The sequence below is a fragment of the Notothenia rossii genome (assembly GCF_949606895.1).
Source record: "Notothenia rossii genome assembly, contig: scaffold_151, whole genome shotgun sequence".
Classification (NCBI taxonomy): domain Eukaryota; kingdom Metazoa; phylum Chordata; class Actinopteri; order Perciformes; family Nototheniidae; genus Notothenia; species Notothenia rossii.
In genome coordinates, this window is record NW_027639443.1 from 47,578 (window position 1) to 74,408 (window position 26,831).

The following is a 26,831-nucleotide window of genomic DNA, read 5'->3' on the forward strand; positions in this document are numbered from 1 at the left end:
AAAGGACAGAGTACTCTAAAGAAACACAGTAAAGGACAGAAGAGTACACTAAAGAAACACAGTAAAGGACACAAGAGTACACTAAAGAAACACAGTAAAGGACACAGTACTCTAAAGAAACACAGTAAAGGACAGAAGAGTACACTAAAGAAACACAGTAAAGGACACAAGAGTACACTAAAGAAACACAGTAAAGGACAGAGTACTCTAAAGAAACACAGTAAAGGACAGAGTACTCTAAAGAAACACAGTAAAGGACAGAATAGTACACTAAAGAAACACAGTAAAGGACAGAGTACACTAAAGAAACACAGTAAAGGACAGAGTACACTAAAGAAACACAGTAAAGGACAGAGTACTCTATAGAAACACAGTTTAGGACACAAGAGTACACTAAAGAAACACAGTAAAGGACAGAGTACTCTAAAGAAACACAGTAAAGGACAGAAGAGTACACTAAAGAAACACAGTAAAGGACAGAAGAGTACACTAAAGAAACACAGTAAAGGACAGAAGAGTACACTAAAGAAACACAGTAAAGGACAGAGTACTCTAAAGAAACACAGTAAAGGACAGAGTACTCTAAAGAAACACAGTAAAGGACAGAAGAGTACACTAAAGAAACACAGTAAAGGACAGAGTACTCTAAAGAAACACAGTAAAGGACAGAGTACTCTAAAGAAACACAGTAAAGGACAGAGTACACTAAAGAAACACAGTAAAGGACAGAGTACTCTAAAGAAACACAGTAAAGGACAGAGTACTCTAAAGAAACACAGTAAAGGACAGAAGAGTACACTAAAGAAACACAGTAAAGGACAGAGTACACTAAAGAAACAAAGTAAAGGACAGAGTACTCTATAGAAACACAGTAAAGGACACAAGAGTACACTAAAGAAACACAGTAAAGGACAGAGTACTCTATAGAAACACAGTAAAGGACACAAGAGTACACTAAAGAAACACAGTAAAGGTCAGAGTACTCTAAAGAAACACAGTAAAGGACAGAGTACTCTAAAGAAACACAGTAAAGGACAGAAGAGTACACTAAAGAAACACAGTAAAGGACACAAGAGTACACTAAAGAAACACAGTAAAGGACAGAGTACTCTAAAGAAACACAGTAAAGGACAGAGTACTCTAAAGAAACACAGTAAAGGACAGAAGAGTACACTAAAGAAACACAGTAAAGGACAGAGTACACTAAAGAAACACAGTAAAGGACAGAGTACTCTAAAGAAACACAGTAAAGGACAGAGTACACTAAAGAAACACAGTAAAGGACAGAGTACTCTAAAGAAACACAGTAAAGGACAGAGTACACTAAAGAAACACAGTAAAGGACAGAGTACTCTATAGAAACACAGTAAAGGACAGAGTACTCTATAGAAACACAGTAAAGGACACAAGAGTACACTAAAGAAACACAGTAAAGGACAGAGTACTCTAAAGAAACACAGTAAAGGACAGAGTACACTAAAGAAACACAGTAAAGGACAGAGTACTCTATAGAAACACAGTAAAGGACAGAGTACACTAAAGAAACACAGTAAAGGACAGAGTACACTAAAGAAACACAGTAAAGGACAGAAGAGTACACTAAAGAAACACAGTAAAGGACAGAAGAGTACTCTAAAGAAACGCAGTAAAGGACAGAAGAGTACACTAAAGAAACACAGTAAAGGACAAAAGAGTACTCTATAGAAACACAGTTTAGGACACAAGAGTACACTAAAGAAACACAGTAAAGGACAGAAGAGTACTCTAAAGAAACACAGTAAAGGACAGAGTACTCTAAAGAAACACAGTAAAGGACAGAGTACTCTAAAGAAACACAGTAAAGGACAGAAGAGTACACTAAAGAAACACAGTAAAGGACAGAGTACACTAAAGAAACACAGTAAAGGACAGAGTACTCTAAAGAAACACAGTAAAGGACAGAAGAGTACACTAAAGAAACACAGTAAAGGACAGAGTACACTAAAGAAACACAGTAAAGGACAGAGTACTCTAAAGAAACACAGTAAAGGACAGAGTACACTAAAGAAACACAGTAAAGGACAGAGTACTCTATAGAAACACAGTAAAGGACAGAGTACTCTATAGAAACACAGTAAAGGACACAAGAGTACACTAAAGAAACACAGTAAAGGACAGAGTACTCTAAAGAAACACAGTAAAGGACAGAGTACACTAAAGAAACACAGTAAAGGACAGAGTACTCTATAGAAACACAGTAAAGGACAGAGTACACTAAAGAAACACAGTAAAGGACAGAGTACACTAAAGAAACACAGTAAAGGACAGAAGAGTACACTAAAGAAACACAGTAAAGGACAGAAGAGTACTCTAAAGAAACGCAGTAAAGGACAGAAGAGTACACTAAAGAAACACAGTAAAGGACAAAAGAGTACACTAAAGAAACACAGTAAAGGACACAGTACTCTAAAGAAACACAGTAAAGGACAGAGTACTCTAAAGAAACACAGTAAAGGACAGAAGAGTACACTAAAGAAACACAGTAAAGGACACAAGAGTACACTAAAGAAACACAGTAAAGGACACAGTACTCTAAAGAAACACAGTAAAGGACAGAGTACTCTAAAGAAACACAGTAAAGGACAGAAGAGTACACTAAAGAAACACAGTAAAGGACACAAGAGTACACTAAAGAAACACAGTAAAGGACACAGTACTCTAAAGAAACACAGTAAAGGACAGAGTACTCTAAAGAAACACAGTAAAGGACAGAGTACTCTAAAGAAACACAGTAAAGGACAGAGTACACTAAAGAAACACAGTAAAGGACAGAGTACTCTAAAGAAACACAGTAAAGGACAGAGTACTCTAAAGAAACACAGTAAAGGACAGAAGAGTACACTAAAGAAACACAGTAAAGGACAGAGTACACTAAAGAAACAAAGTAAAGGACAGAGTACTCTATAGAAACACAGTAAAGGACACAAGAGTACACTAAAGAAACACAGTAAAGGACAGAGTACTCTATAGAAACACAGTAAAGGACACAAGAGTACACTAAAGAAACACAGTAAAGGTCAGAGTACTCTAAAGAAACACAGTAAAGGACAGAGTACTCTAAAGAAACACAGTAAAGGACAGAAGAGTACACTAAAGAAACACAGTAAAGGACACAAGAGTACACTAAAGAAACACAGTAAAGGACAGAGTACTCTAAAGAAACACAGTAAAGGACAGAGTACTCTAAAGAAACACAGTAAAGGACAGAAGAGTACACTAAAGAAACACAGTAAAGGACAGAGTACACTAAAGAAACACAGTAAAGGACAGAGTACTCTAAAGAAACACAGTAAAGGACAGAGTACACTAAAGAAACACAGTAAAGGACAGAGTACTCTAAAGAAACACAGTAAAGGACAGAGTACACTAAAGAAACACAGTAAAGGACAGAGTACTCTATAGAAACACAGTAAAGGACAGAGTACTCTATAGAAACACAGTAAAGGACACAAGAGTACACTAAAGAAACACAGTAAAGGACAGAGTACTCTAAAGAAACACAGTAAAGGACAGAGTACACTAAAGAAACACAGTAAAGGACAGAGTACTCTATAGAAACACAGTAAAGGACAGAGTACACTAAAGAAACACAGTAAAGGACAGAGTACACTAAAGAAACACAGTAAAGGACAGAAGAGTACACTAAAGAAACACAGTAAAGGACAGAAGAGTACTCTAAAGAAACGCAGTAAAGGACAGAAGAGTACACTAAAGAAACACAGTAAAGGACAAAAGAGTACTCTATAGAAACACAGTTTAGGACACAAGAGTACACTAAAGAAACACAGTAAAGGACAGAAGAGTACTCTAAAGAAACACAGTAAAGGACAGAGTACTCTAAAGAAACACAGTAAAGGACAGAGTACTCTAAAGAAACACAGTAAAGGACAGAAGAGTACACTAAAGAAACACAGTAAAGGACAGAGTACACTAAAGAAACACAGTAAAGGACAGAGTACTCTAAAGAAACACAGTAAAGGACAGAAGAGTACACTAAAGAAACACAGTAAAGGACAGAGTACACTAAAGAAACACAGTAAAGGACAGAGTACTCTAAAGAAACACAGTAAAGGACAGAGTACACTAAAGAAACACAGTAAAGGACAGAGTACTCTATAGAAACACAGTAAAGGACAGAGTACTCTATAGAAACACAGTAAAGGACACAAGAGTACACTAAAGAAACACAGTAAAGGACAGAGTACTCTAAAGAAACACAGTAAAGGACAGAGTACACTAAAGAAACACAGTAAAGGACAGAGTACTCTATAGAAACACAGTAAAGGACAGAGTACACTAAAGAAACACAGTAAAGGACAGAGTACACTAAAGAAACACAGTAAAGGACAGAAGAGTACACTAAAGAAACACAGTAAAGGACAGAAGAGTACTCTAAAGAAACGCAGTAAAGGACAGAAGAGTACACTAAAGAAACACAGTAAAGGACAAAAGAGTACACTAAAGAAACACAGTAAAGGACACAGTACTCTAAAGAAACACAGTAAAGGACAGAGTACTCTAAAGAAACACAGTAAAGGACAGAAGAGTACACTAAAGAAACACAGTAAAGGACACAAGAGTACACTAAAGAAACACAGTAAAGGACACAGTACTCTAAAGAAACACAGTAAAGGACAGAGTACTCTAAAGAAACACAGTAAAGGACAGAAGAGTACACTAAAGAAACACAGTAAAGGACACAAGAGTACACTAAAGAAACACAGTAAAGGACACAGTACTCTAAAGAAACACAGTAAAGGACAGAAGAGTACACTAAAGAAACACAGTAAAGGACACAAGAGTACACTAAAGAAACACAGTAAAGGACAGAGTACTCTAAAGAAACACAGTAAAGGACAGAGTACTCTAAAGAAACACAGTAAAGGACAGAATAGTACACTAAAGAAACACAGTAAAGGACAGAGTACACTAAAGAAACACAGTAAAGGACAGAGTACTCTATAGAAACACAGTTTAGGACACAAGAGTACACTAAAGAAACACAGTAAAGGACAGAGTACTCTAAAGAAACACAGTAAAGGACAGAAGAGTACACTAAAGAAACACAGTAAAGGACAGAAGAGTACACTAAAGAAACACAGTAAAGGACAGAAGAGTACACTAAAGAAACACAGTAAAGGACAGAGTACTCTAAAGAAACACAGTAAAGGACAGAGTACTCTAAAGAAACACAGTAAAGGACAGAAGAGTACACTAAAGAAACACAGTAAAGGACAGAGTACTCTAAAGAAACACAGTAAAGGACAGAGTACTCTAAAGAAACACAGTAAAGGACAGAGTACTCTAAAGAAACACAGTAAAGGACAGAAGAGTACACTAAAGAAACACAGTAAAGGACAGAGTACACTAAAGAAACACAGTAAAGGACAGAGTACTCTAAAGAAACACAGTAAAGGACAGAAGAGTACACTAAAGAAACACAGTAAAGGACAGAGTACACTAAAGAAACACAGTAAAGGACAGAGTACTCTAAAGAAACACAGTAAAGGACAGAGTACACTAAAGAAACACAGTAAAGGACAGAGTACTCTATAGAAACACAGTAAAGGACAGAGTACTCTATAGAAACACAGTAAAGGACACAAGAGTACACTAAAGAAACACAGTAAAGGACAGAGTACTCTAAAGAAACACAGTAAAGGACAGAGTACACTAAAGAAACACAGTAAAGGACAGAGTACTCTATAGAAACACAGTAAAGGACAGAGTACACTAAAGAAACACAGTAAAGGACAGAGTACACTAAAGAAACACAGTAAAGGACAGAAGAGTACACTAAAGAAACACAGTAAAGGACAGAAGAGTACTCTAAAGAAACGCAGTAAAGGACAGAAGAGTACACTAAAGAAACACAGTAAAGGACAAAAGAGTACACTAAAGAAACACAGTAAAGGACACAGTACTCTAAAGAAACACAGTAAAGGACAGAGTACTCTAAAGAAACACAGTAAAGGACAGAAGAGTACACTAAAGAAACACAGTAAAGGACACAAGAGTACACTAAAGAAACACAGTAAAGGACACAGTACTCTAAAGAAACACAGTAAAGGACAGAGTACTCTAAAGAAACACAGTAAAGGACAGAAGAGTACACTAAAGAAACACAGTAAAGGACACAAGAGTACACTAAAGAAACACAGTAAAGGACACAGTACTCTAAAGAAACACAGTAAAGGACAGAAGAGTACACTAAAGAAACACAGTAAAGGACACAAGAGTACACTAAAGAAACACAGTAAAGGACAGAGTACTCTAAAGAAACACAGTAAAGGACAGAGTACTCTAAAGAAACACAGTAAAGGACAGAATAGTACACTAAAGAAACACAGTAAAGGACAGAGTACACTAAAGAAACACAGTAAAGGACAGAGTACTCTATAGAAACACAGTTTAGGACACAAGAGTACACTAAAGAAACACAGTAAAGGACAGAGTACTCTAAAGAAACACAGTAAAGGACAGAAGAGTACACTAAAGAAACACAGTAAAGGACAGAAGAGTACACTAAAGAAACACAGTAAAGGACAGAAGAGTACACTAAAGAAACACAGTAAAGGACAGAGTACTCTAAAGAAACACAGTAAAGGACAGAGTACTCTAAAGAAACACAGTAAAGGACAGAAGAGTACACTAAAGAAACACAGTAAAGGACAGAGTACTCTAAAGAAACACAGTAAAGGACAGAGTACTCTAAAGAAACACAGTAAAGGACAGATTACTCTAAAGAAACACAGTAAAGGACAGAAGAGTACACTAAAGAAACACAGTAAAGGACAGAGTACACTAAAGAAACAAAGTAAAGGACAGAGTACTCTATAGAAACACAGTAAAGGACACAAGAGTACACTAAAGAAACACAGTAAAGGACAGAGTACTCTATAGAAACACAGTAAAGGACACAAGAGTACACTAAAGAAACACAGTAAAGGTCAGAGTACTCTAAAGAAACACAGTAAAGGACAGAGTACTCTAAAGAAACACAGTAAAGGACAGAAGAGTACACTAAAGAAACACAGTAAAGGACACAAGAGTACACTAAAGAAACACAGTAAAGGACAGAGTACTCTAAAGAAACACAGTAAAGGACAGAAGAGTACACTAAAGAAACACAGTAAAGGACAGAGTACACTAAAGAAACACAGTAAAGGACAGAGTACTCTAAAGAAACACAGTAAAGGACAGAGTACACTAAAGAAACACAGTAAAGGACAGAGTACTCTATAGAAACACAGTAAAGGACAGAGTACTCTATAGAAACACAGTAAAGGACACAAGAGTACACTAAAGAAACACAGTAAAGGACAGAGTACTCTAAAGAAACACAGTAAAGGACAGAGTACACTAAAGAAACACAGTAAAGGACAGAGTACTCTATAGAAACACAGTAAAGGACAGAGTACACTAAAGAAACACAGTAAAGGACAGAGTACACTAAAGAAACACAGTAAAGGACAGAAGAGTACACTAAAGAAACACAGTAAAGGACAGAAGAGTACTCTAAAGAAACGCAGTAAAGGACAGAAGAGTACACTAAAGAAACACAGTAAAGGACAGAAGAGTACACTAAAGAAACACAGTAAAGGACAGAAGAGTACACTAAAGAAACACAGTAAAGGACAAAAGAGTACACTAAAGAAACACAGTAAAGGACAGAAGAGTACTCTAAAGAAACACAGTAAAGGACAGAAGAGTACACTAAAGAAACACAGTAAGGACTGAAGAGTACTCTAAAGAAACACAGTAAAGGACAGAGTACTCTAAAGAAACACAGTAAAGGACAGAAGAGTACTCTAAAGAAACACAGTAAAGGACAGAAGAGTACACTAAAGAAACACAGTAAAAGACAGAAGAGTACTCTAAAGAAACACAGTAAAGGACAGAAGAGTACACTAAAGAAACACAGTAAAGGAAAGAGTACACTAAAGAAACACAGTAAAGGACAGAGTACTCTAAAGAAACACAGTAAAGGACAGAAGAGTACTCTAAAGAAACACAGTAAAGGACAGAGTACACTAAAGAAACACAGTAAAGGACAGAGTACTCTAAAGAAACACAGTAAAGGACAGAAGGGTACACTAAAGAAACACAGTAAGAACAGAAGAGTACACTAAAGAAACACAGTAAAGGACAGAAGAGTACACTAAAGAAACACAGTAAAGGACAGAGTACACTAAAGAAACACAGTAAAGGACAGAGTACACTAAAGAAACACAGTAAAGGACAGAGTACTCTAAAGAAACACAGTAAAGGACAGAAGAGTACACTAAAGAAACACAGTAAAGGACAGAGTACTCTAAAGAAACACAGTAAAGGACAGAAGAGTACACTGTTCCAGGGAACTCACCAAGTGTCAGAAAATACAAACCTCTCTCTTTTCTTCCGTACCCAAATCTTTTAAAAACGGGGCACCAACGAGCGGATACAGATTCCATCCGACCCGACGTCAGCCCGGAATAGTTTCCGTTCACACGAGACGTATCCGTTCAGACGAGACCGCTCGAAAGCGCTGGAGAGATTGTAGTACATATGCCAGGCCTGTAAGTGGCGCTGTAGTCTGCCACAAAAGCAGCGAAGAAGACGAAGTGCATGGTTGCCATGGTTGCCCTTCTGTTTATTCTCCTCTGTGGCTCTTTTTCTCCCTCCCCGAGGCAAGTGTTTGCTCCTGCTGCTGTAATTCTCTCCGGTAGTCCATCAGCAGATGACACACACCCACCTCTCCGCCTCTTCCAAGGGACGAGGGGACCGTGTGGCAGAGTTTCAGTTAGATTTTTTATCGCCGGTCAACATGTCCGTTAAAGTTTAAATCTTCCGGACAAAATTAGAAAAGTGCCGGTCAAAGGTCTTCTTTGTTATTTATTGAGCTTTAAAACATATGAATAATGACTCTATGTAATAATATAAGAATAAAACACGGAGGACAGAGATCTCTTTTTCTCCTCGTCTTCTGAGAGCCCAGCAGCTGATCTCAGAGCACGCTCCCCTCTCCTGCAGGAGGGCGTGGTCAGCTGCAGCTCATTTGCTTTAAAGCTAAGTCACAGAATCGGCCCTTGCACAAAAAGGGCTGGAAAAGAGCAAATAGAGCGAAATGAGGCATGGCTAAAATGCATGATCTGTTTGGTATTTTGAAGAACAAAACTTCATAGACATTTTTCATATAGGTATGGCCCGACAATATATATTTCAAAAATAGCATGATAGGTCCACTTTAAGTTAAGTGAATAAAACACAAACATGTAAAACTATTGATCCTCACAAATGAATTGTAAAGACTGAAACCTACAAGCATGACTCAAAAACTGAAAGTTCAGAGCAAGTCCAAAAATCTTTAATCAGGTTCAGCTGCTCTTTTCAAAATCCAATGATGTGTGTAAAACATTTTCTGTTTCTGCAGACAGAGAGCAGAGTCTCCAGTCCCCAGCTGCCTGTCTCTGAAGAGTGACCAGTCTATAGACAGATTTATGGACTTCAGGGATCAACCTGGACCTTCAGAAACAAAGTAAGAGTCTGTTTCTCCTGTGAACTGACCTGTAGAGGATTCAGTGTTTATGTTATCTAATCATCTAAACTAGAGTAAGAACTTGGTGGGCAGGATGTTGTTAATGGTGTCCAATACGTTTGAGACCCACTGAGACTGATGTTAACTATCTAAACACTCAGAGAGAAGAGTACAGTAAAGAAACACAGTAAAGGACAGAAGGGTACACTAAAGAAACACAGTAAAGGACAGAAGAGTACACTAAAGAAACACAGTAAAGGAAAGAGTACTCTAAAGAAACACAGTAAAGGACAGAAGAGTACTCTAAAGAAACACAGTAAAGGACAGAAGAGTACACTAAAGAAACACAGTAAAGGAAAGAGTACTCTAAAGAAACACAGTAAAGGACAGAAGAGTACACTAAAGAAACACAGTAAAGGAAAGAGTACTCTAAAGAAACACAGTAAAGGACAGAGTACACTAAAGAAACACAGTAAAGGACAGAAGAGTACTCTAAAGAAACACAGTAAAGGACAGAAGAGTACACTAAAGAAACACAGTAAAGGAAAGAGTACTCTAAAGAAACACAGTAAAGGACAGAGTACTCTAAAGAAACACAGTAAAGGACAGAGTACACTAAAGAAACACAGTAAAGGAAAGAGTACTCTAAAGAAACACAGTAAAGGACAGAGTACTCTAAAGAAACAAAGTAAGGACTGAAGAGTACTCTAAAGAAACACAGTAAAGGACAGAGTACTCTAAAGAAACACAGTAAGGACTGAAGAGTACTCTAAAGAAACACAGTAAAGGACAGAGTACTCTAAAGAAACACAGTAAAGGACAGAAGAGTACTCTAAAGAAACAGAGTAAAGGACAGAAGAGTACACTAAAGAAACACAGTAAAGGACAGAAGAGTACACTAAAGAAACACAGTAAAGGACAGAGTACTCTAAAGAAACACAGTAAAGGACAGAAGAGTACACTAAAGAAACACAGTAAAGGACAGAGTACTCTAAAGAAACACAGTAAAGGACAGAGTACACTAAAGAAACACAGTAAAGGACAGAAGAGTACACTAAAGAAACACAGTAAAGGACAGAGTACTCTAAAGAAACACAGTAAAGGACAGAAGAGTACACTAAAGAAACACAGTAAAGGACAGAGTACTCTAAAGAAACGCAGTAAAGGACAGAGTACACTAAAGAAACACAGTAAAGGACAGAAGAGTACACTAAAGAAACACAGTAAAGGACAGAGTACTCTAAAGAAACACAGTAAAGGACAGAAGAGTACACTAAAGAAACACAGTAAAGGACAGAGTACTCTAAAGAAACACAGTAAAGGACAGAGTACTCTGAAGAAACACAGTAAAGGACAGAGTACTCTAAAGAAACGCAGTAAAGGACAGAGTACACTAAAGAAACGCAGTAAAGGACAGAAGAGTACACTAAAGAAACACAGTAAAGGACAGAAGAGTACACTAAAGAAACACAGTAAAGGACAGAGTACTCTAAAGAAACACAGTAAAGGACAGAAGAGTACACTAAAGAAACACAGTAAAGGACAGAGTACTCTAAAGAAACACAGTAAAGGACAGAGTACTCTGAAGAAACACAGTAAAGGACAGAGTACTCTAAAGAAACGCAGTAAAGGACAGAGTACACTAAAGAAACGCAGTAAAGGACAGAAGAGTACACTAAAGAAACACAGTAAAGGACAGAAGAGTACACTAAAGAAACACAGTAAAGGACAGGGTACACTAAAGAAACACAATAAAGGACAGAGTACACTAAAGAAACACAGTAAAGGACAGAGTACTCTAAAGAAACACAGTAAAGGACAGAGTACTCTAAAGAAACACAGTAAAGGACAGAAGAGTACACTAAAGAAACACAGTAAAGGACAGAGTACTCTAAAGAAACACATTAAAGGACAGAAGAGTACACTAAAGAAACACAGTAAAGGACAGAGTACTCTATAGAAACACAGTAAAGGACAGAGTACTCTAAAGAAACACAGTAAAGGACAGAGTACTCTAAAGAAACACAGTAAAGGACAGAAGAGTACACTAAAGAAACACAGTAAAGGACAGAGTACACTAAAGAAACACAGTAAAGGACAGAGTACACTAAAGAAACACAGTAAAGGACAGAGTACTCTATAGAAACACAGTAAAGGACAGAGTACTCTATAGAAACACAGTAAAGGACACAAGAGTACACTAAAGAAACACAGTAAAGGACAGAGTACTCTAAAGAAACACAGTAAAGGACAGAGTACTCTAAAGAAACACAGTAAAGGACACAAGAGTACACTAAAGAAACACAGTAAAGGACAGAGTACTCTAAAGAAACACAGTAAAGGACAGAGTACACTAAAGAAACACAGTAAAGGACAGAGTACACTAAAGAAACACAGTAAAGGACAGAAGAGTACACTAAAGAAACACAGTAAAGGACAGAAGAGTACTCTAAAGAAACACAGTAAAGGACAGAGTACACTAAAGAAACACAGTAAAGGACAGAGTACACTAAAGAAACACAGTAAAGGACAAAAGAGTACACTAAAGAAACACAGTAAAGGACAGAAGAGTACACAAAAGAAACACAGTAAAGGACAGAGTACTCTAAAGAAACACAGTAAAGGACAAAAGAGTACACTAAAGAAACACAGTAAAGGACAGAAGAGTACACAAAAGAAACACAGTAAAGGACAGAGTACACTAAAGAAACACAGTAAAGGACAAAAGAGTACACTAAAGAAACACAGTAAAGGACAGAAGAGTACTCTAAAGAAACACAGTAAAGGACAGAGTACTCTAAAGAAACACAGTAAAGGACAGAAGAGTACTCTAAAGAAACACAGTAAAGGACAGAAGAGTACACTAAAGAAACACAGTAAAGGACAGAAGAGTACACTAAAGAAACACAGTAAAGGACAGAGTACTCTAAAGAAACACAGTAAAGGACAGAAGAGTACACTAAAGAAACACAGTAAAGGAAAGAGTACACTAAAGAAACGCAGTAAAGGACAGAAGAGTACACTAAAGAAACACAGTAAAGGACAGAAGAGTACTCTAAAGAAACACAGTAAAGGACAGAAGAGTACACTAAAGAAACACAGTAAAGGACAGAGTACTCTAAAGAAACACAGTAAAGGACAGAAGAGTACACTAAAGAAACACAGTAAAGGAAAGAGTACTCTAAAGAAACGCAGTAAAGGACAGAAGAGTACACTAAAGAAACACAGTAAAGGACAGAGTACTCTAAAGAAACACAGTAAAGGACAGAAGGGTACACTAAAGAAACACAGTAAAGGACAGAAGAGTACTCTAAAGAAACACAGTAAAGGACAGAAGAGTACACTAAAGAAACACAGTAAAGGACAGAGTACACTAAAGAAACACAGTAAAGGACAGAGTACACTAAAGAAACACAGTAAAGGACAGAGTACACTAAAGAAACACAGTAAAGGACAGAGTACACTAAAGAAACACAGTAAAGGACAGAAGAGTACTCTAAAGAAACACAGTAAAGGACAGAAGAGTACTCTAAAGAAACACAGTAAAGGACACAAGAGTACACTAAAGAAACACAGTAAAGGACAGATTACTCTAAAGAAACACAGTAAGGACAGAGTACACTAAAGAAACACAGTAAAGGACAGAAGAGTACACTAAAGAAACACAGTAAAGGACAGAAGAGTACACTAAAGAAACACAGTAAAGGACACAGTACTCTAAAGAAACACAGTAAAGGACAGAGTACTCTAAAGAAACACAGTAAAGGACAGAAGAGTACACTAAAGAAACACAGTAAAGGACACAAGAGTACACTAAAGAAACACAGTAAAGGACACAGTACTCTAAAGAAACACAGTAAAGGACAGAAGAGTACACTAAAGAAACACAGTAAAGGACAGAGTACACTAAAGAAACAAAGTAAAGGACAGAGTACTCTATAGAAACACAGTAAAGGACACAAGAGTACACTAAAGAAACACAGTAAAGGACAGAGTACTCTATAGAAACACAGTAAAGGACACAAGAGTACACTAAAGAAACAAAGTAAAGGACAGAGTACTCTATAGAAACACAGTAAAGGACACAAGAGTACACTAAAGAAACACAGTAAAGGACAGAGTACTCTAAAGAAACACAGTAAAGGACAGAAGAGTACACTAAAGAAACACAGTAAAGGACAGAGTACTCTAAAGAAACACAGTAAAGGACACAAGAGTACACTAAAGAAACACAGTAAAGGACAGAGTACTCTAAAGAAACACAGTAAAGGACAGAGTACTCTAAAGAAACACAGTAAAGGACAGAAGAGTACACTAAAGAAACACAGTAAAGGACAGAGTACACTAAAGAAACACAGTAAAGGACAGAGTACTCTAAAGAAACACAGTAAAGGACAGAGTACACTAAAGAAACACAGTAAAGGACAGAGTACTCTATAGAAACACAGTAAAGGACAGAGTACTCTATAGAAACACAGTAAAGGACACAAGAGTACACTAAAGAAACACAGTAAAGGACAGAGTACTCTAAAGAAACACAGTAAAGGACAGAGTACACTAAAGAAACACAGTAAAGGACAGAGTACACTAAAGAAACACAGTAAAGGACAGAAGAGTACACTAAAGAAACACAGTAAAGGACAGAAGAGTACACTAAAGAAACGCAGTAAAGGACAGAAGAGTACACTAAAGAAACACAGTAAAGGACAGAAGAGTACTCTAAAGAAACGCAGTAAAGGACAGAAGAGTACACTAAAGAAACACAGTAAAGGACAAAAGAGTACACTAAAGAAACACAGTAAAGGACAGAAGAGTACACAAAAGAAACACAGTAAGGACTGAAGAGTACTCTAAAGAAACACAGTAAAGGACAGAGTACTCTAAAGAAACACAGTAAAGGACAGAAGAGTACTCTAAAGAAACACAGTAAAGGACAGAGTACTCTATAGAAACACAGTAAAGGACAGAAGAGTACACTAAAGAAACACAGTAAAGGACAGAAGAGTACACTAAAGAAACACAGTAAGGACTGAAGAGTACTCTAAAGAAACACAGTAAAGGACAGAGTACTCTAAAGAAACACAGTAAAGGACAGAAGAGTACTCTAAAGAAACACAGTAAAGGACAGAAGAGTACACTAAAGAAACACAGTAAAGGACAGAGTACTCTAAAGAAACACAGTAAAGGACAGAAGAGTACACTAAAGAAACACAGTAAAGGAAAGAGTACACTAAAGAAACACAGTAAAGGACAGAAGAGTACTCTAAAGAAACACAGTAAAGGACAGAGTACACTAAAGAAACACAGTAAAGGACAGAGTACTCTAAAGAAACACAGTAAAGGACAGAAGAGTACACTAAAGAAACACAGTAAAGGAAAGAGTACACTAAAGAAACACAGTAAAGGACAGAAGAGTACTCTAAAGAAACACAGTAAAGGACAGAGTACTCTAAAGAAACACAGTAAAGGACAGAGTACTCTAAAGAAACACAGTAAAGGACAGAAGGGTACACTAAAGAAACACAGTAAAGGACAGAAGAGTACTCTAAAGAAACACAGTAAAGGACAGAAGAGTACACTAAAGAAACACAGTAAAGGACAGAGTACACTAAAGAAACACAGTAAAGGACAGAGTACACTAAAGAAACACAGTAAAGGACAGAGTACACTAAAGAAACACAGTAAAGGACAGAGTACACTAAAGAAACACAGTAAAGGACAGAAGAGTACTCTAAAGAAACACAGTAAAGGACAGAAGAGTACACTAAAGAAACACAGTAAAGGACAGAAGAGTACTCTAAAGAAACACAGTAAAGGACACAAGAGTACACTAAAGAAACACAGTAAAGGACAGAGTACTCTAAAGAAACACAGTAAAGGACAGAGTACTCTAAAGAAACACAGTAAAGGACAGAAGAGTACACTAAAGAAACACAGTAAAGGACACAAGAGTACACTAAAGAAACACAGTAAAGGACACAGTACTCTAAAGAAACACAGTAAAGGACAGAAGAGTACACTAAAGAAACACAGTAAAGGACACAAGAGTACACTAAAGAAACACAGTAAAGGACAGAGTACTCTAAAGAAACACAGTAAAGGACAGAGTACTCTAAAGAAACACAGTAAAGGACAGAATAGTACACTAAAGAAACACAGTAAAGGACAGAGTACACTAAAGAAACACAGTAAAGGACAGAGTACACTAAAGAAACACAGTAAAGGACAGAGTACTCTATAGAAACACAGTTTAGGACACAAGAGTACACTAAAGAAACACAGTAAAGGACAGAATACTCTAAAGAAACACAGTAAAGGACAGAGTACACTAAAGAAACACAGTAAAGGACAGAGTACACTAAAGAAACACAGTAAAGGACAGAAGAGTACACTAAAGAAACACAGTAAAGGACAGAAGAGTACACTAAAGAAACACAGTAAAGGACAGAAGAGTACACTAAAGAAACACAGTAAAGGACAGAGTACTCTAAAGAAACACAGTAAAGGACAGAGTACTCTAAAGAAACACAGTAAAGGACAGAAGAGTACACTAAAGAAACACAGTAAAGGACAGAGTACTCTAAAGAAACACAGTAAAGGACAGAGTACTCTAAAGAAACACAGTAAAGGACAGAGTACTCTAAAGAAACACAGTAAAGGACAGAAGAGTACACTAAAGAAACACAGTAAAGGACAGAGTACACTAAAGAAACAAAGTAAAGGACAGAGTACTCTATAGAAACACAGTAAAGGACACAAGAGTACACTAAAGAAACACAGTAAAGGACAGAGTACTCTATAGAAACACAGTAAAGGACACAAGAGTACACTAAAGAAACACAGTAAAGGTCAGAGTACTCTAAAGAAACACAGTAAAGGACAGAGTACTCTAAAGAAACACAGTAAAGGACAGAAGAGTACACTAAAGAAACACAGTAAAGGACACAAGAGTACACTAAAGAAACACAGTAAAGGACAGAGTACTCTAAAGAAACACAGTAAAGGACAGAGTACTCTAAAGAAACACAGTAAAGGACAGAAGAGTACACTAAAGAAACACAGTAAAGGACAGAGTACACTAAAGAAACACAGTAAAGGACAGAGTACTCTAAAGAAACACAGTAAAGGACAGAGTACACTAAAGAAACACAGTAAAGGACAGAGTACTCTATAGAAACACAGTAAAGGACAGAGTACTCTATAGAAACACAGTAAAGGACACAAGAGTACACTAAATAAACACAGTAAAGGACAGAGTACTCTAAAGAAACACAGTAAAGGACAGAGTACACTAAAGAAACACAGTAAAGGACAGAGTACTCTATAGAAACACAGTAAAGGACAGAGTACACTAAAGAAACACAGTAAAGGACAGAGTACACTAAAGAAACACAGTAAAGGACAGAAGAGTACACTAAAGAAACACAGTAAAGGACAGAAGAGTACTCTAAAGAAACGCAGTAAAGGACAGAAGAGTACACTAAAGAAACACAGTAAAGGACAAAAGAGTACACTAAAGAAACACAGTAAAGGACACAGTACTCTAAAGAAACACAGTAAAGGACAGAGTACTCTAAAGAAACACAGTAAAGGACAGAAGAGTACACTAAAGAAACACAGTAAAGGACACAAGAGTACACTAAAGAAACACAGTAAAGGACACAGTACTCTAAAGAAACACAGTAAAGGACAGAGTACTCTAAAGAAACACAGTAAAGGACAGAAGAGTACACTAAAGAAACACAGTAAAGGACACAAGAGTACACTAAAGAAACACAGTAAAGGACAGAGTACTCTAAAGAAACACAGTAAAGGACAGAGTACACTAAAGAAACACAGTAAAGGACAGAGTACTCTATAGAAACACAGTAAAGGACAGAGTACACTAAAGAAACACAGTAAAGGACAGAGTACACTAAAGAAACACAGTAAAGGACAGAAGAGTACACTAAAGAAACACAGTAAAGGACAGAAGAGTACTCTAAAGAAACGCAGTAAAGGACAGAAGAGTACACTAAAGAAACACAGTAAAGGACAAAAGAGTACTCTATAGAAACACAGTTTAGGACACAAGAGTACACTAAAGAAACACAGTAAAGGACAGAGTACTCTAAAGAAACACAGTAAAGGACAGAGTACTCTAAAGAAACACAGTAAAGGACAGAAGAGTACACTAAAGAAACACAGTAAAGGACAGAGTACACTAAAGAAACACAGTAAAGGACAGAGTACTCTAAAGAAACACAGTAAAGGACAGAGTACACTAAAGAAACACAGTAAAGGACAGAGTACTCTATAGAAACACAGTAAAGGACAGAGTACTCTATAGAAACACAGTAAAGGACACAAGAGTACACTAAAGAAACACAGTAAAGGACAGAGTACTCTAAAGAAACACAGTAAAGGACAGAGTACACTAAAGAAACACAGTAAAGGACAGAGTACTCTATAGAAACACAGTAAAGGACAGAGTACACTAAAGAAACACAGTAAAGGACAGAGTACACTAAAGAAACACAGTAAAGGACAGAAGAGTACACTAAAGAAACACAGTAAAGGACAGAAGAGTACTCTAAAGAAACGCAGTAAAGGACAGAAGAGTACACTAAAGAAACACAGTAAAGGACAAAAGAGTACTCTATAGAAACACAGTTTAGGACACAAGAGTACACTAAAGAAACACAGTAAAGGACAGAGTACTCTAAAGAAACACAGTAAAGGACAGAGTACTCTAAAGAAACACAGTAAAGGACAGAGTACTCTAAAGAAACACAGTAAAGGACAGAAGAGTACACTAAAGAAACACAGTAAAGGACAGAGTACACTAAAGAAACACAGTAAAGGACAGAGTACTCTAAAGAAACACAGTAAAGGACAGAGTACACTAAAGAAACACAGTAAAGGACAGAGTACTCTATAGAAACACAGTAAAGGACAGAGTACTCTATAGAAACACAGTAAAGGACACAAGAGTACACTAAAGAAACACAGTAAAGGACAGAGTACTCTAAAGAAACACAGTAAAGGACAGAGTACACTAAAGAAACACAGTAAAGGACAGAGTACTCTATAGAAACACAGTAAAGGACAGAGTACACTAAAGAAACACAGTAAAGGACAGAGTACACTAAAGAAACACAGTAAAGGACAGAAGAGTACACTAAAGAAACACAGTAAAGGACAGAAGAGTACTCTAAAGAAACGCAGTAAAGGACAGAAGAGTACACTAAAGAAACACAGTAAAGGACAAAAGAGTACTCTAAAGAAACACAGTAAAGGACAGAGTACTCTATAGAAACACAGTTTAGGACACAAGAGTACACTAAAGAAACACAGTAAAGGACAGAGTACTCTAAAGAAACACAGTAAAGGACAGAGTACTCTAAAGAAACACAGTAAAGGACAGAGTACTCTAAAGAAACACAGTAAAGGACAGAAGAGTACACTAAAGAAACACAGTAAAGGACAGAGTACACTAAAGAAACACAGTAAAGGACAGAGTACTCTAAAGAAACACAGTAAAGGACAGAGTACACTAAAGAAACACAGTAAAGGACAGAGTACTCTATAGAAACACAGTAAAGGACAGAGTACTCTATAGAAACACAGTAAAGGACACAAGAGTACACTAAAGAAACACAGTAAAGGACAGAGTACTCTAAAGAAACACAGTAAAGGACAGAGTACACTAAAGAAACACAGTAAAGGACAGAGTACTCTATAGAAACACAGTAAAGGACAGAGTACACTAAAGAAACACAGTAAAGGACAGAGTACACTAAAGAAACACAGTAAAGGACAGAAGAGTACACTAAAGAAACACAGTAAAGGACAGAAGAGTACTCTAAAGAAACGCAGTAAAGGACAGAAGAGTACACTAAAGAAACACAGTAAAGGACAAAAGAGTACACTAAAGAAACACAGTAAAGGACACAAGAGTACACTAAAGAAACACAGTAAAGGACAGAAGAGTACACTAAAGAAACACAGTAAAGGACACAAGAGTACACTAAAGAAACACAGTAAAGGACACAGTACTCTAAAGAAACACAGTAAAGGACAGAGTACTCTAAAGAAACACAGTAAAGGACAGAAGAGTACACTAAAGAAACACAGTAAAGGACACAAGAGTACACTAAAGAAACACAGTAAAGGACACAGTACTCTAAAGAAACACAGTAAAGGACAGAAGAGTACACTAAAGAAACACAGTAAAGGACACAAGAGTACACTAAAGAAACACAGTAAAGGACAGAGTACTCTAAAGAAACACAGTAAAGGACAGAGTACTCTAAAGAAACACAGTAAAGGACAGAATAGTACACTAAAGAAACACAGTAAAGGACAGAGTACTCTATAGAAACACAGTTTAGGACACAAGAGTACACTAAAGAAACACAGTAAAGGACAGAGTACTCTAAAGAAACACAGTAAAGGACAGAAGAGTACACTAAAGAAACACAGTAAAGGACAGAGTACTCTATAGAAACACAGTTTAGGACACAAGAGTACACTAAAGAAACACAGTAAAGGACAGAGTACTCTAAAGAAACACAGTAAAGGACAGAAGAGTACACTAAAGAAACACAGTAAAGGACAGAAGAGTACACTAAAGAAACACAGTAAAGGACAGAAGAGTACACTAAAGAAACACAGTAAAGGACAGAGTACTCTAAAGAAACACAGTAAAGGACAGAAGAGTACACTAAAGAAACACAGTAAAGGACAGAAGAGTACACTAAAGAAACACAGTAAAGGACAGAAGAGTACACTAAAGAAACACAGTAAAGGACAGAGTACTCTAAAGAAACACAGTAAAGGACAGAGTACTCTAAAGAAACACAGTAAAGGACAGAAGAGTACACTAAAGAAACACAGTAAAGGACAGAGTACTCTAAAGAAACACAGTAAAGGACAGAGTACTCTAAAGAAACACAGTAAAGGACAGATTACTCTAAAGAAACACAGTAAAGGACAGAAGAGTACACTAAAGAAACACAGTAAAGGACAGAGTACACTAAAGAAACAAAGTAAAGGACAGAGTACTCTATAGAAACACAGTAAAGGACACAAGAGTACACTAAAGAAACACAGTAAAGGACAGAGTACTCTATAGAAACACAGTAAAGGACACAAGAGTACACTAAAGAAACACAGTAAAGGTCAGAGTACTCTAAAGAAACACAGTAAAGGACAGAGTACTCTAAAGAAACACAGTAAAGGACAGAAGAGTACACTAAAGAAACACAGTAAAGGACACAAGAGTACACTAAAGAAACACAGTAAAGGACAGAGTACTCTAAAGAAACACAGTAAAGGACAGAAGAGTACACTAAAGAAACACAGTAAAGGACAGAGTACACTAAAGAAACACAGTAAAGGACAGAGTACTCTAAAGAAACACAGTAAAGGACAGAGTACACTAAAGAAACACAGTAAAGGACAGAGTACTCTAAAGAAACACAGTAAAGGACAGAGTACACTAAAGAAACACAGTAAAGGACAGAGTACTCTATAGAAACACAGTAAAGGACAGAGTACTCTATAGAAACACAGTTTAGGACACAAGAGTACACTAAAGAAACACAGTAAAGGACAGAGTACTCTAAAGAAACACAGTAAAGGACAGAGTACTCTAAAGAAACACAGTAAAGGACAGAAGAGTACACTAAAGAAACACAGTAAAGGACAGAGTACACTAAAGAAACACAGTAAAGGACAGAGTACTCTAAAGAAACACAGTAAAGGACAGAGTACACTAAAGAAACACAGTAAAGGACAGAGTACTCTATAGAAACACAGTAAAGGACAGAGTACTCTATAGAAACACAGTAAAGGACACAAGAGTACACTAAAGAAACACAGTAAAGGACAGAGTACTCTAAAGAAACACAGTAAAGGACAGAGTACACTAAAGAAACACAGTAAAGGACAGAGTACTCTATAGAAACACAGTAAAGGACAGAGTACACTAAAGAAACACAGTAAAGGACAGAGTACACTAAAGAAACACAGTAAAGGACAGAAGAGTACACTAAAGAAACACAGTAAAGGACAGAAGAGTACTCTAAAGAAACGCAGTAAAGGACAGAAGAGTACACTAAAGAAACACAGTAAAGGACAAAAGAGTACTCTAAAGAAACACAGTAAAGGACAGAGTACTCTATAGAAACACAGTTTAGGACACAAGAGTACACTAAAGAAACACAGTAAAGGACAGAGTACTCTAAAGAAACACAGTAAAGGACAGAGTACTCTAAAGAAACACAGTAAAGGACAGAGTACTCTAAAGAAACACAGTAAAGGACAGAAGAGTACACTAAAGAAACACAGTAAAGGACAGAGTACACTAAAGAAACACAGTAAAGGACAGAGTACTCTAAAGAAACACAGTAAAGGACAGAGTACACTAAAGAAACACAGTAAAGGACAGAGTACTCTATAGAAACACAGTAAAGGACAGAGTACTCTATAGAAACACAGTAAAGGACACAAGAGTACACTAAAGAAACACAGTAAAGGACAGAGTACTCTAAAGAAACACAGTAAAGGACAGAGTACACTAAAGAAACACAGTAAAGGACAGAGTACTCTATAGAAACACAGTAAAGGACAGAGTACACTAAAGAAACACAGTAAAGGACAGAGTACACTAAAGAAACACAGTAAAGGACAGAAGAGTACACTAAAGAAACACAGTAAAGGACAGAAGAGTACTCTAAAGAAACGAACTAAAGGACAGAAGAGTACACTAAAGAAACACAGTAAAGGACAAAAGAGTACACTAAAGAAACACAGTAAAGGACACAAGAGTACACTAAAGAAACACAGTAAAGGACAGAAGAGTACACTAAAGAAACACAGTAAAGGACACAAGAGTACACTAAAGAAACACAGTAAAGGACACAGTACTCTAAAGAAACACAGTAAAGGACAGAGTACTCTAAAGAAACACAGTAAAGGACAGAAGAGTACACTAAAGAAACACAGTAAAGGACACAAGAGTACACTAAAGAAACACAGTAAAGGACACAGTACTCTAAAGAAACACAGTAAAGGACAGAAGAGTACACTAAAGAAACACAGTAAAGGACACAAGAGTACACTAAAGAAACACAGTAAAGGACAGAGTACTCTAAAGAAACACAGTAAAGGACAGAGTACTCTAAAGAAACACAGTAAAGGACAGAATAGTACACTAAAGAAACACAGTAAAGGACAGAGTACTCTATAGAAACACAGTTTAGGACACAAGAGTACACTAAAGAAACACAGTAAAGGACAGAGTACTCTAAAGAAACACAGTAAAGGACAGAAGAGTACACTAAAGAAACACAGTAAAGGACAGAGTACTCTATAGAAACACAGTTTAGGACACAAGAGTACACTAAAGAAACACAGTAAAGGACAGAGTACTCTAAAGAAACACAGTAAAGGACAGAAGAGTACACTAAAGAAACACAGTAAAGGACAGAAGAGTACACTAAAGAAACACAGTAAAGGACAGAAGAGTACACTAAAGAAACACAGTAAAGGACAGAGTACTCTAAAGAAACACAGTAAAGGACAGAAGAGTACACTAAAGAAACACAGTAAAGGACAGAAGAGTACACTAAAGAAACACAGTAAAGGACAGAAGAGTACACTAAAGAAACACAGTAAAGGACAGAGTACTCTAAAGAAACACAGTAAAGGACAGAGTACTCTAAAGAAACACAGTAAAGGACAGAAGAGTACACTAAAGAAACACAGTAAAGGACAGAGTACTCTAAAGAAACACAGTAAAGGACAGAGTACTCTAAAGAAACACAGTAAAGGACAGATTACTCTAAAGAAACACAGTAAAGGACAGAAGAGTACACTAAAGAAACACAGTAAAGGACAGAGTACACTAAAGAAACAAAGTAAAGGACAGAGTACTCTATAGAAACACAGTAAAGGACACAAGAGTACACTAAAGAAACACAGTAAAGGACAGAGTACTCTATAGAAACACAGTAAAGGACACAAGAGTACACTAAAGAAACACAGTAAAGGTCAGAGTACTCTAAAGAAACACAGTAAAGGACAGAGTACTCTAAAGAAACACAGTAAAGGACAGAAGAGTACACTAAAGAAACACAGTAAAGGACACAAGAGTACACTAAAGAAACACAGTAAAGGACAGAGTACTCTAAAGAAACACAGTAAAGGACAGAAGAGTACACTAAAGAAACACAGTAAAGGACAGAGTACACTAAAGAAACACAGTAAAGGACAGAGTACTCTAAAGAAACACAGTAAAGGACAGAGTACACTAAAGAAACACAGTAAAGGACAGAGTACTCTATAGAAACACAGTAAAGGACAGAGTACTCTATAGAAACACAGTAAAGGACACAAGAGTACACTAAAGAAACACAGTAAAGGACAGAGTACTCTAAAGAAACACAGTAAAGGACAGAGTACACTAAAGAAACACAGTAAAGGACAGAGTACTCTATAGAAACACAGTAAAGGACAGAGTACACTAAAGAAACACAGTAAAGGACAGAGTACACTAAAGAAACACAGTAAAGGACAGAAGAGTACACTAAAGAAACACAGTAAAGGACAGAAGAGTACTCTAAAGAAACGCAGTAAAGGACAGAAGAGTACACTAAAGAAACACAGTAAAGGACAAAAGAGTACACTAAAGAAACACAGTAAAGGACAGAAGAGTACTCTAAAGAAACACAGTAAAGGACAGAAGAGTACACTAAAGAAACACAGTAAGGACTGAAGAGTACTCTAAAGAAACACAGTAAAGGACAGAGTACTCTAAAGAAACACAGTAAAGGACAGAAGAGTACTCTAAAGAAACACAGTAAAGGACAGAAGAGTACACTAAAGAAACACAGTAAAAGACAGAAGAGTACTCTAAAGAAACACAGTAAAGGACAGAAGAGTACTCTAAAGAAACACAGTAAGAACAGAAGAGTACACTAAAGAAACACAGTAAAGGACAGAAGAGTACACTAAAGAAACACAGTAAAGGACAGAGTACACTAAAGAAACACAGTAAAGGACAGAGTACACTAAAGAAACACAGTAAAGGACAGAGTACTCTAAAGAAACACAGTAAAGGACAGAAGAGTACACTAAAGAAACACAGTAAAGGACAGAGTACTCTAAAGAAACACAGTAAAGGACAGAAGAGTACACTAAAGAAACACAGTAAAGGACAGAGTACTCTAAAGAAACAAAGTAAGGACTGAAGAGTACACTGTTCCAGGGAACTCACCAAGTGTCAGAAAATACAACCCTCTCTCTTTTCTTCCGTACCCAAATCTTTTAAAAACGGGGCACCAACGAGCGGATACAGATTCCATCCGACCCGACGTCAGCCCGGAATAGTTTCCGTTCACACGAGACGTATCCGTTCAGACGAGACCGCTCGAAAGCGCTGGAGAGATTGTAGTACATATGCCAGGCCTGTAAGTGGCGCTGTAGTCTGCCACAAAAGCAGCGAAGAAGACGAAGTGCATGGTTGCCATGGTTGCCCTTCTGTTTATTCTCCTCTGTGGCTCTTTTTCTCCCTCCCCGAGGCAAGTGTTTGCTCCTGCTGCTGTAATTCTCTCCGGTAGTCCATCAGCAGATGACACACACCCACCTCTCCGCCTCTTCCAAGGGACGAGGGGACCGTGTGGCAGAGTTTCAGTTAGATTTTTTATCGCCGGTCAACATGTCCGTTAAAGTTTAAATCTTCCGGACAAAATTAGAAAAGTGCCGGTCAAAGGTCTTCTTTGTTATTTATTGAGCTTTAAAACAAATGAATAATGACTCTATGTAATAATATAAGAATAAAACACGGAGGACAGAGATCTCTTTTTCTCCCCGTCTTCTGAGAGCCCAGCAGCTGATCTCAGAGCACGCTCCCCTCTCCTGCAGGAGGGCGTGGTCAGCTGCAGCTCATTTGCTTTAAAGCTAAGTCACAGAATCGGCCCTTGCAAAAAAAGGGCTGGAAAAGAGCAAATAGAGCGAAATGAGGCATGGCTAAAATGCATGATCTGTTTGGTATTTTGAAAAAAAAACTTCATAGACATTTTTCATATAGGTATAGCCCGACAATATATATTTCAAAAATAGCATGATAGGTCCACTTTAAGTTAAGTGAATAAAACACAAACATGTAAAACTATTGATCCTCACAAATGAATTGTAAAGACTGAAACCTACAAGCATGACTCAAAAACTGAAAGTTCAGAGCAAGTCCAAAAATCTTTAATCAGGTTCAGCTGCTCTTTTCAAAATCCAATGATGTGTGTAAAACATTTTCTGTTTCTGCAGACAGAGAGCAGAGTCTCCAGTCCCCAGCTGCCTGTCTCTGAAGAGTGACCAGTCTATAGACAGATTTCTGGACTTCAGGGATCAACCTGGACCTTCAGAAACAAAGTAAGAGTCTGTTTCTCCTGTGAACTGACCTGTAGAGGATTCAGTGTTTATGTTATCTAATCATCTAAACTAGAGTAAGAACTTGGTGGGCAGGATGTTGTTAATGGTGTCCAATACGTTTGAGACCCACTGAGACTGATGTTAACTATCTAAACACTCAGAGAGAAGAGTACAGTAAAGAAACACAGTAAAGGACAGAAGGGTACACTAAAGAAACACAGTAAAGGACAGAAGAGTACACTAAAGAAACACAGTAAAGGAAAGAGTACTCTAAAGAAACACAGTAAAGGACAGAAGAGTACTCTAAAGAAACACAGTAAAGGACAGAAGAGTACACTAAAGAAACACAGTAAAGGAAAGAGTACTCTAAAGAAACACAGTAAAGGACAGAAGAGTACACTAAAGAAACACAGTAAAGGAAAGAGTACTCTAAAGAAACACAGTAAAGGACAGAGTACACTAAAGAAACACAGTAAAGGACAGAAGAGTACTCTAAAGAAACACAGTAAAGGACAGAAGAGTACACTAAAGAAACACAGTAAAGGAAAGAGTACTCTAAAGAAACACAGTAAAGGACAGAGTACTCTAAAGAAACACAGTAAAGGACAGAGTACACTAAAGAAACACAGTAAAGGAAAGAGTACTCTAAAGAAACACAGTAAAGGACAGAGTACTCTAAAGAAACAAAGTAAGGACTGAAGAGTACTCTAAAGAAACACAGTAAAGGACAGAGTACTCTAAAGAAACACAGTAAGGACTGAAGAGTACTCTAAAGAAACACAGTAAAGGACAGAGTACTCTAAAGAAACACAGTAAAGGACAGAAGAGTACTCTAAAGAAACAGAGTAAAGGACAGAAGAGT

The 26,831-nt window shown here is 37.1% G+C and overlaps 1 protein-coding gene across 5 annotated transcripts in view; it reads left to right on the top strand.

Moving 5' to 3' along the window:
• Window positions 1-26,831, top strand: part of LOC307027862 (uncharacterized protein) — a 115,334-nt gene that overhangs the window by 40,364 nt on the left and 48,139 nt on the right. For all 5 annotated transcript variants that reach the window (XM_079696217.1, XM_079696216.1, XM_079696220.1 and 2 more), the window contains 2 exons: window positions 9,452-9,556; window positions 25,865-25,969. In XM_079696217.1, the coding sequence (XP_079552343.1) occupies window positions 9,452-9,556; window positions 25,865-25,969 (210 nt within the window). The remainder of the gene's footprint in view (window positions 1-9,451; window positions 9,557-25,864; window positions 25,970-26,831) is intronic.